This window comes from Myodes glareolus, chromosome 15, assembly GCF_982192425.1.
Source record: "Myodes glareolus chromosome 15, mMyoGla1.1, whole genome shotgun sequence".
Lineage (NCBI taxonomy): Eukaryota > Metazoa > Chordata > Mammalia > Rodentia > Cricetidae > Myodes > Myodes glareolus.
The window spans coordinates 3620262-3631938 of NC_142040.1; the positions used below are offsets into that span (position 1 = coordinate 3620262).

Consider the following 11677-nt stretch of genomic DNA (forward strand, 5'->3'; position numbering starts at 1 on the left):
GGAAACTAGGCGTTCTCCTGGGCAGGTGGGAAAATTACCATACCAAAAGTAATACAAAGCCCTGTAGCTAGGTCCTCAGGCTGGAGCAGAGCGAGCACAAAAATTAGCAGGAAGCTTATGTGGCTAGCCAAAACAGTCCTTGCAATTTGCACCTCAAGGAACAGGGGGAAAACGCGGGATCCTATATATATGTATATGTATATGTATGTATATGTATATATATGTATATATGTATCCTATATATATATACATATATATATATGTATGTATTCCTAAATATAACATGTTCAGTCTGTATAATGTAACTTGTGTGCATGTTTTCAAAATAATCAATGTGCTCTTTCCTGGAAGACAATTTTTCCCACTCTCAGTATTCATTAGGTACCTGTAGTTCTTTGTGTAGGATTGAGGCCTCATAGGCTTTCTTTGGTCCACTTTGACATGTCTGTTATTGCTGTCCTTGTTCAGTTCATGTTTGGGTAGACTGGTTGGTGAGACTTTTTTTTCTTATATTCTCCTGGTAGATGTATGTGCACATGTATGTGCTATAGAGGAGACACATGTAGAGATCAGAGGATACCTGGCAGAAGTCAGTTCTCTCTCCTTTCACCAAGCAGCTGTTGGGGGTAGCAGTCAGATCAACAGACTTGATGTGAGGTGCCCCTACTTGTTTGCCAATCCCATATGCTCTTGTCTACTCTTGTGCCTGAAATTATTCTGTGTGTTTGCTAAACATTATGGCATGAGGTAATAAGTTTTCACTCCTTGTGGCTAAATTCTAGCTAAAGCAGCTGAAAATAAGACACAAAACAGATGAGTTGACCAGTATGTAGTAATATGGAGAAAAGAGAAACATCAGAGCAGGGTATGACCTCCAGGAGCGTGTTGGGAAGAGCTGGGCATCTCAGCAGGGTAGTCAAGGAAGGCCTCAACCTATTGTAAAACTTTGAGTCTCCAACTTTAACATATTGTTGACAAATTAATTTTACTAAAACATCAAATGTCACCATTTCCTTGAACAAAAGTCCAGAATAATTCTCACTGTATAAATGACAAAATTGAAGCTGACTCTATGACATTCAGCATCTTCAGGCTTCTGACTCAGTTCTCCTCATTGTCTCTTCTCTGCCATAGCATTCAGATTGTAGTCTGGCCCCAGCTGTTCTCTCACATCATGCTACTTCTGCTCCTGTTGCCATGGACTCCCTTTCAGAAGCTCTACTAACCCTTCAAACTTCACCTCACATACTTCTTCCCAGAAAAGATGTTCTCCAGGCTTTCATAGTACATTAAGTTATAAATGCAGTACTCAGCATAGAAAGTTACATAAAAGGCTTTTTAACGACACTGCAAATTTCTGAAGAACCAGAACCACCTCCTTGAATATTCTAATAATATTTAGCATAGTACCTTTCAAGAGTAATCTCATGAAACCAAGAGTTTCTTGATAAGTTTTATTCATTTTCATCCCTCATTATCTGCCAAGGATCAGATTTAGCATCAGGTTCTACAATGCTCAAGTCTCTTATATGAAATGATATAGTAATTGTAAACAATGTATGCACACCTCATATATTTTAAGTAATTTTCAAATTACTTATAATATATAATACAATGTAAAGCCTATGTTACATGGCACTGTTTAAAGAATGGTAACAAGGAAAAGTATATACACAACAGTACAAATAAAAAGTTTTTCTTTTGAAATACTTTTGATCTGCGTTTGGTTGGATCATAAGTATGTGAAACCCAGGACTACATTAAAAAAAAAAAAAAGACAAGATACTGCATGACACATAGCTCTCAATGAGACTTAGATGAAGAGGTGTTGGAGAGGTGGGAAAGACAGAGGAGAGATGTGGGTTTCTTGTTTGTTTGTTAATTTATTTTGGTTCATTTTAAATTAATATGTTTTTAAATTTTCCTTTGGGAGGATGCTACAGCAGTGAGAGAGAGATATACAGGGACTGGGAAATGAGCAGAATTAGGATACATGATGTGAAATTACCAAAGAATCAATAAAAATTAAATAAAAAAACAAAATAATTGCTTTAGATAAATACAAATAACTAGAGTCCGGAACAAAATTTCTCACATCAACAGTGCTTGAGGTTGAATTTTACTGATAGTAAGAGTTTAAGTTGAATGCTGTAGGTATGGATTTTTAGTATTGTATTGAGTTCTTAACAAAAGAACGTAACATTGATCAACAGAATATATATTTACAAAAGGTATTTAATAATCCCTAGAAGGAAATGCTTATTTTTAGCACTTGAGATTATAATAATACTTTATTTTATCCCTAAAAGATACTTTGGGTCACTTTCTCTCTAGCCCAAATCTCACCTGGAGAGACATGCAGCATTTGGTTGTCTGGACCTCTGAGTATGACCCATTGGCCAATAACCCAGGTTGGAAAAAGAATGGTGCAGGCTTGATGGTGAACAGTCGATTTGGATTTGGTTTGCTAAATGCCAAAGCTTTGGTGGATCTGGCTGATCCTAGGACCTGGAGAAGTGTGCCTGAGAAGAAAGAATGTGTTGTAAAAGACAATGCCTTTGAGCCTAGGTAAGGATCTGCAGGAATTTTAAACAATGTCATGCCCAGAGCACGGTTTGGGTAAGGTGTTGTCACTGGAGTTTTTCTCATACACTTGGTCATATGAAATAGCTGAGGACGGAGTTCACAGAGGTTGTCTGTGTCCCTCTGGGGAGTCTTGGAGAAACCAAAGATCTGCTAGTCATGCTAACATCTTTCCATTTCTCCTTGCAGGCTACCTGCAATGTAAAGTTAAGCCTTAGAGGCTTTGTTTTGTATAACAGTAAGACAAAACATCCTCAGACCAATACTAATCAACAATTAGTTTCAAGATTCTTTCTCTGGGGTTGGTATATAAAATGAAAACTAAACTTTTTAAATAAAAAATATGAAAAATTCTTTCTCAAATAAAAATATTAAGTTTGTTTTTAAAATGCAACTTAGCATTGATGGAATCCAGTACTTGTCAACTAATGTTACCTAAAGCTTATTTCAAAAGCCCTACTTCCTACTGCATTTCTTTATGGATTGTCCTGGGTCATTGTGTGTGGTTAGGGAAGCAGAATCTGACATAATTGTCATTCTGTTTTTATCAAGGCGACCAAAATGCTAATAAAAATCCACTCACACAAAGTCCCTGAGCCTGAAAAGCATGGAAACATGCCTCAGGAAGGCCCTATACATGGATTTATTTTTTTATGAGGATCTTATTGTTATCTTTGTTATGGACCACTTTTGTTGGATTGAAGACACAACTGAACTTGATTGTACAGCAATAGCATCATATTTATATATTTGCATTCCTTACCATTTTCTTATGCATTAAATTCTCCTACAAATAATTCTGAATTGACCTCTCAGTCAGATAATTATATAATAATTATAAGCCATACTGATTATCTGTTCAAGACATGCATGCACCTGTGCAACTATTCAAAGAAGCAAAAGGATGGCAGGAAAGATCCCCTTTCTTTAATGTTGCTTCTCTAATGCATGTAGAGCCCTGAAAGCTAATGGAGAAGTGATTGTCGAAATCCCAACGAGAGCTTGTGAAGGACAAGAAAATGTTATCAAGTCCCTGGAACATGTACAGTTTGAAGCAACAATCGAATATTCTCGTAGAGGGGACCTTCATGTCACACTCACTTCTGCTGCGGGTAAGCTTCAACAACCAATCAATGACTGTTGGACAAAGTCTCATTGTAGCCATTTACTATTCTTTAAAACATCATTTTTTTGTTGTTGTTGTTGATGGTGGATTCTTTCTTCCTGCTCACTACAACTAGATCCTAGGTAAAGGGTTTGACCTACTCCAGTATGCTAATTAATAAACTTTTCTGAAATCACCTGTTTTCAAATTACATTCTTTTACCCAGGTTAAAGACTGAGCATTTATATCTCTTAGGTGACAGTGATATATTTTCAATAATTATCAAAACTTTTAAATATGTCTGGATTATTGAAGTAATCAATTGAAAAGTTAAGAATTGTGATCCATAAATTTGAATGAGAATAGTGGTTAAATCTTCACATTGATACAAATAAAACTACATGATAATATAGACTTTACCCTATTCCTGAGGGTGTCCTGGTTAAGATGAGTTAAGAACTGTTGAGCCATAAACCACAATCCAACCAAAAGTTGTCCCAGTATATTTAAGTATGCTGATGGATCTGGGATCTGGGCCCTCTGCTGTTTAGCCTGAGGGCCCAAGTGCCAACCTCAGGGCCCATGTGATTGAAGGAGAGAACTGAATCCCACAAGTCATCCTCTGAATTCCACACATGTGCCATGGCTCACAAAGGTGTATGCACAAGCCCGTAAGCACACACACATGCACGTACACACAAACACATATACACAAATAAATAAAAACATATTATTAAAATTTCTTACAAAATATTTTGATAGCATTCAGTTGAATAATTTCAGCTTTCTTAGACAATAGACAAGGAAAGATGTGCTAACTGACTCTGCAATCTTTCTGGCATATGAAGTCTTGGATCTTGGGAGTAGGCTATATTGATTACAAAGGTATACTTTCTAGATGCCTTGGAATTTTCCTGAAATACTACTAAGATTCCCAGCCTCTCACACTGATAGACTATATATAGTTCACTTAATCGTACCCTTATTCATTAGTTATTAAATGCTATTAAATAATTATAGTTATTAAATGCTATGATCAGACTGTCAGGTTAGGATATTCACTAACATGTTTGTTGTATGAAAATAGGAACCAGCACCGTACTGTTGGCTGAAAGGGAGCGGGATACATCTCCCAATGGTTTTAAAAATTGGGACTTCATGTCTGTTCACACATGGGGAGAGGATCCTGTAGGCATCTGGACATTGAAAATTACAGACATGGTAAGCATGAGTAAGATGACAAAGAAACAAAACTCATTTTCAAATACTTTGAAATACTTTAAAATGTTGGTGACATCCCGAGTTAGGTCCTAATAAACTTGACCTGTCCACTTCTTAGCAGAAGAACGATAAAAGTATAGGGTTGCCCTGCCCACTTAGTTATATAGACAATAATTTTAAGAGACTACTAAACACAGTTTTGATGGAAGGGAGGAAAAAAAAATGTATGCAGCCAGTCATGTGACCTGTGGTCCCTAGAACCATCCATTATCACAGAGACCCCTGGCTATGAAGGCACCTTTGCTAGGATATTTTTCGGGAGTCAAGGAGAACATCCCTACAACTCATCCGCTGCTCTCATTGAGTAGCAAGTTTCTGTTTCAGGTTAAGCAAGACATCTTATTTAATATCTTATTTCTATTTTTAGTAACAAAAATACACTACAGTTTTTTAAATTTTGTTTTCTAAAGCTCAAATGATACTCAACAACGTTACAGGTTTAGAGCACGCCAGACTTCACTTGGAGAATAGAGACTCTCAGCTGGTAAAAACCTGTGTTAACACTTTAAGACCAGAGAGATTTGGAAATCTGAAATACTATGGTTGCAAGTATTTCAGATGATATATTTGTGCTAATACTCTTTCTGACTTGCTAAAGTACAATGCCACAAGGATCAAGTGTCAGGGCTGTGTCTGACTTATAGCCAAATAGCTGAATTCTTTGTTCCTGCATCATTTCCCTGCTTTCTCTGAAGGCTGCGATGTAAATTTATGGTGTTCCATCTTTGAGGTCTGAGAGAAAATTGTAAAGACCAGCAGTGCAGATCTCATTGCCTAGATAATTTTTAAAAATAAATCACATGAAACTTCAAAAGGTGAACCTGGATCCTCTGGAAGAGCAGTCAGTGCTCTTAATCACTGAGTCACCTTCCCAGCCCCTCCTGAATTCTTTAGCTCAGTTTCAGCTGTGGGAAACTAAGCTCAACGGCTTACTACGATGGGTCCACTTCATGTCACATCCATGCAGTCTGATGCCACAGTTGTAGATGTTTGACTTACGGATATTTCAGAAACAAGTAGTTTCTCATGAACAGGACCAATGTGACAAAACAGATTCACCCAGGGCACTCTGCTTTTTAAACTTGAGTGTGAGGCAATCAGTCAGTCTTTTAAAATATTGGACTTTTATAGCATTAGAGGGATGGATCCAGCAGTTCCTTTCAAAACAGCTCTTTGAATGTGAAATGCACAACTCCTTAAAATTAGATTTTAACTTTGTGATTCTCTAGCCAGTTTGAATAGGTTTGTTTTATATTTGAAACACAGACTAAAATATACATGTGCTTATTGTTGCCAGTCTGGAAGAATGCAAAATGAAGGCAGAATTGTGAATTGGAAGTTGATTTTGCACGGGACCTCCTCTCCGCCAGCGCACATGGAACAGCCCCGGGTGTACACGCCCTACAATGCTGTCCAGAATGACAGGAGAGGAGTGGAGAAGATGGTGAATGTGGTGGAGGTCTGTGCGGCTCTGCTCCTGCCATGTGTACTCTGTTATTGAACAATAGTAAACAATGAGTGAGGAAAGATGCATCTAGTTTTTATGAAGGGAAGAATTCATGTATAAATAGGGAGAAAGGGCTTGGGAGAGAAAAAAACTGTTGGTTCCTAACTGGATGAACCTTTGTTTTTTCTTATATTCTTAAATCTGGAGTTTATTAATTAAAGTTGATGAACATAAAATTGAATTCCATAACATGAATTTTATCCATGTATGACAACATATTGCAAATCACGCTGGGTCTTACATGCTTGGGTATACCTATTATAATATATTATGTAGTACTTTTTTCAGGGCAATTATTCCATCTAAGTTGGGCAGTGGTGGCACACACCTTTAATCCCAGCACTCAGGAGGCAAAGGCAGGTGAGTCTCTTGAGTTCAGGGAAGCCTGATCTCTAGTCTGCAGAGTGAGTTCCAGGATGGTCAAGGTTATACAGAGAAACCCTGTCTCAAAAAAAAAAAAAAAAAGAAAGAAAGAAAGAAAGAAAGAAAAAAAAATCAGGTAACTTTATAAAAACAAATGTCAATTTTATTTTATTTTATTTTAACTGTAATCTAGACAGAAAAATATTTACAGAAAGATTTAAAGAAAGGAGACCAAGGTTAGACAGTCAAATCATTAAAACTTCTATTCACTAATTTCTCTTGTTCCTTTCCAAGTATTAACAGGAGTTTTGCTTGTTAAAGTATTGAAATATGATCAGCCCTTATGGTGGGTTCTAAATTCCTGTAGTTTACCAAGTAGAGATCAAAACTATTTGAAGCAACTGCCTCTGTACTGAACAAGTACAGACTTACTTACCTTGATCTATTCCCTTAAATAATGCAGTATATCAAGTATTTATTAAGTATTACAAATGCCCTAAAGATGATACTGTATACTGGAGGATGTATATAGGTTATATAGCAATTCCTTCAATTCTATGCAAAGGACTTGAATATCTGTTGATTTTGGTATCATGGGAAGACCTCAATGACAACTGTATTTCCATAATGGTTGACAAAGAGCCATTTCTCAGATCTCCCAGCTCCTGCTCATGACTTCTCTCCCCTGGGATTTTATCCAAGTCAAATAGCTTATGAGAAGAGCGAAGGTCCTCTAGTCAGCTACATTTGCACTCAGCAACCAACTGATGCTGTACAAGCGAGTTGTTAAATACTTACTGCCATTTCCCCAAATGGATTAGATTGTAGCAGGCTTTATAGTGAAGGAATACAGCACACTGAATACATACTTGCATAGTCTCAATCTCCAGTGCCACCAGACATAGAAGCATTCTGATTTCTACTTTGTAGCTAAAATTCTGGGAGATTGAAATGTTGTCAAAGTTGAGCCAGTAAGTGGGAAAATAAAGGTTGAGATACAAAACCATATAACGCTAAACCTTGTGTTCTCTCTGTTCTCCAAATTGCTTCTCAAGGGACCTGTAGTGGGCTTGAGTTAGGTCTGCATCTAGCTTTTCTGGCTGTAAATAATGAATTTTCCCCCTTTATTGATGATATTTTGTATTTCAGGAGCAGCCCACAGAAAAGAGCCTGAATGACAATCTCCCGGTGCCTCAAAGCTCCAGCAGCAGCAGCAGTGTGGAGGGCAGAAGAGATGAGCTAGCACAAGGGGCTCCTTCAGAGGCCATACTACGGCTCCTACAAAGTGCTTTCAGCAAAAACCCACCTTCAAAGCAACCACCAAAGACATCTCCAGGTGCAAAGCTCAGCATCCCTTATGCAAATTTCTATGAAGCACTGGAAAAGCTAAACAAACCCTCTCAGCTTGAAAACTCTGAGGACAATCTGTATAGTGACTATGTTGATGTTTTCTATAATACCAAACCTTATAAGCATAGAGATGATAGGCTGCTGCAAGCTCTTGTAGACATTCTGAATGAGGAAAATTCTTAAGTGTGTGGCCCCAAGTTGGAAATATTCATGAATCCTCCTTCCCCTTATGGTCTTGGGTCTGGAGCTGTGTCACTGATTCCTATGCTTATAATGTCTTTTGTGGTTCTTTTAGCTTTTCTCCTCAAACTGTACCTTGGGGTGAGTTCCAAAAGGAAAAGCAATTTCATGAATGGGTCTCAGTATTTAAGAATGTCTTCCCTATCTGTATGAGTAAAGCATCATCTTTCTAAAGTCACTGTTGACATACAGCTCTTTACCAAATGGAATGGGCCCTTGAGCCTCCCCATTTCGTAGCTTACAAGAATAGGAAAAGACTGGGAGATCCATTTTAACTTGGAAAAGTAATCTACAAAGGTGGCGGGGGGGCTACAGCTTATCTCGTTTCCTATTTTTGCAATGGAGTTCTTTGAATTTTGATCTTAAGGAAGCATTCATAACACATCTAGTGAGAGTTCACAGCTCACTGAAGACCCTAGGCCTCTCTACGTCGTGTGTTGCTCATGCAGAGACTGTTGATCTGACCATTTTAGAGAGGATAGAATAAAATACATTATTTACATATGGAAGCAGATCTTAAACTTTATATTAACAAGAATAGTTACAGAATATTCCTCTTGATTGGCATGCAATGCAGAGATCTCTGTGGATCCAGAGGTGGCTGTGACTCATACTGTATATGGTCTGGCCTTTTATTTTCCCTTCTGCCTTGTATATTTCCTTTCTGAGACACAAGCTCAAAACTCAAAGAACTAATTCATGCCATTTTCTCAGAACAAAATTAAACTTGAAGTTGGGAAATTCCTAGTCACAGTTTTGTTTAATAACAATAATATATTTAATATTAATAACTCAATATATAGAGAGCCAATGTATTTACAGGGAAAATGTTGATTCAAGAGAAGAAACAATGAGAGGTTTTTCAGAAATCATGTTCCTAGGACAGGTTCTTCTGACTTTTTGCAAATGAGTGTTTATTTCTGGATACCACAGGTTGTCCTCCAATCTCTGAGGACAATATTCAGTTTCTTATCAATTTTCTTCCATGTTTCAAATCAGAAAACTGGTAGGCAACACTTAGGTCTTATTTGTCCTTTCTGTAAGTTATACATAATGTATTGAAAATGTGAAATGTGTTCACGGTGTGAGATTTCACATAAAATCTGATTTTCAGAGCCATCTTCCATCATGGCAGTAGCTGACTCGAGATAGCACCTTCCTAGTAAGATTCGAAGTCTAGGCTTCCTTGGCCGACTTTCTTACAATGGCTGCTTTATTTTACTACTTGGGCATTTACCCCTTTTTAATTAAAGTGTGTTAGTTATAGAAAATAAGGTTTCATTTTGACATCCTCCTGCAGGTATTTCATGTACCTGGCCAATGTCTCTCCCCATTAACCTCCTTCTGCTTGTCCCCGCTGCTTACCTCCTGTTTACAAGTATTCTTGCTTCCAATTCCTTGTCTTTTCATTTCATCTTTGTTTGACATATGAGAGAAAATGTGATATTTGTCTTCTTATAAATGTGATTTTTCCCACATTAAACGGATCTGTATAAAGTGTAAATGCATTAAGAAAAAATATTACACGTGATTACTTCCAGGCAGGCTCTGCCTTTAATAATTGAGTTTGCTATGACCTAGTTTGCTTGGTGCATTTATAATGAAAAAGAGTACCCTAAAATACCTCTGAAGTTTTAATATGAGCACTTAATATTATCTCACCTGGATGTTCATTTGTACTTCTCTTTAACTGGAGACCCCCCACTTCCTTATCTTAATATGCCAATATAGACTCTAGTTAACTGTATGCCTGCATTCTACAATTCAGTTTCTGTTTGCAAATTTTCTACAAAATCTGAACATTCTACAGCCACTCTGAGCATTGAGCCAGTTCAGAACGACAACTCATTTGCCTTGGTTTGAGTGTTGTTAGTATGACAATGTTTACTTCCTTGTTTCATCACTTGAATTTGTACATAGCAAGGCTCTCTCCAGAGTCCTGCCCATGATACATAGAAGGTTTGAAGGAGCCCTCTGTCCTTGAAGGTTTTACATTGTTTTTGCTATAAAGTTTAAATGAATTTTCCACTGTTGTAGCATGTTAAAACTAAAAAAGCTTTACGAGTTAGTACATTAAATTTCAACTAATTAAAAAAAAATGACCTGGAGGATAATATTGGTAATTGATAGTGATTTAAAATAATGAAAGAGTTGGAGGTTGACCCCATTCTTCCCTAATTCTTATACTAAATATATGGAGATTTTCTTCAGTCCTCCCTAATAATATATTTTCCCTGTAAAAACTTCAACCAACTCATGGGCTATAGCCAAAGGTTCACTCTGGATAAGCTTTAATATTAGACAATACCATGTTTGAATGTTTCCAACCTGTAGTATATATTGTCTAGACATAAAATATTTTTGTCAGTCTTTCTTAGTGCCTATGTGGATTTTGTGAAAATGTTTAAAATAATAATTATATAATATTTCCCTTGGAGTTTTAAGCTATATTTTCTTTACAGGTATTTATAATATACCAATTCTTTTATCAAACAGAATTTTAAAAAGCATAATAAATTATATTGAAGAATCAAAAGCTTTCATGATATTAAGAATGTTTCATCCAATAAAATATTTTTGAAAGGCATGCCCCCTTGTGAATGGAAAAGTGTATCTATAGATAGATAGATATAGAGAGATAGGTAGATGTGTGTGTTTGTGTGTATGTATAAAAGTATATATGTGTGTGTGCATATGTACGTGATGTGATAATAAAAGTTCTGTTCTTCTAATATCCTAAAACAATGTACAACTGAGTCTAACATGGTCTTAGAATTCTTAATGGATTTCCTACATTACACACTTGATGTATTAATCAGAATATGTAAATATACTTATAAATAAGAAGAATAAATGGTTCTTCACTAAGTCAAAAAGGAAAGGCTCATATTTCCAACAAAAATAGGTTCTCTCTTTTTCCCAATGTTTTTTTCCAAATGGACTTTTTAGAAAAATGGGAGGTTTACAATAAAAGGTTGACTAACTCATTTTTAGGAAGCCAGACTTTCTTAGAGACAGATTAAGTACCCACTTGAACAGGCACATGTCATTTTCCTACTCAACCCAGGCTTTCATGTTCATGACAATACAAGAAAGCTGTGTGACTGAGCCTTAACTGAGGTGTTGAGAAGGAGAAAAGGCAGACAAAACTGAAGGGACTCACTGCCTTATAGAAATCATTTGTGACATTTTGGTTTATAGGTCAAAGTAAAGCAGCCAAACTTTGGCCACTTCTTCCAAGATGTCCC

General features: G+C 36.7%; 1 protein-coding gene across 1 annotated transcript in view; it reads left to right on the plus strand.

Moving 5' to 3' along the window:
- Pcsk1 (proprotein convertase subtilisin/kexin type 1) overlaps positions 1 to 11016 on the plus strand; it is a 39931-nt gene extending 28915 nt beyond the window's left edge. Inside the window, exons 10-14 of the mRNA XM_048424610.3 lie at positions 2335 to 2568; positions 3538 to 3695; positions 4776 to 4909; positions 6267 to 6428; positions 7989 to 11016. Coding sequence (XP_048280567.3) covers positions 2335 to 2568; positions 3538 to 3695; positions 4776 to 4909; positions 6267 to 6428; positions 7989 to 8372 — 1072 coding nt within the window. The 3' untranslated portion in view covers positions 8373 to 11016. The remainder of the gene's footprint in view (positions 1 to 2334; positions 2569 to 3537; positions 3696 to 4775; positions 4910 to 6266; positions 6429 to 7988) is intronic.
- Positions 11017 to 11677: the final 661 nt, after the last annotated feature.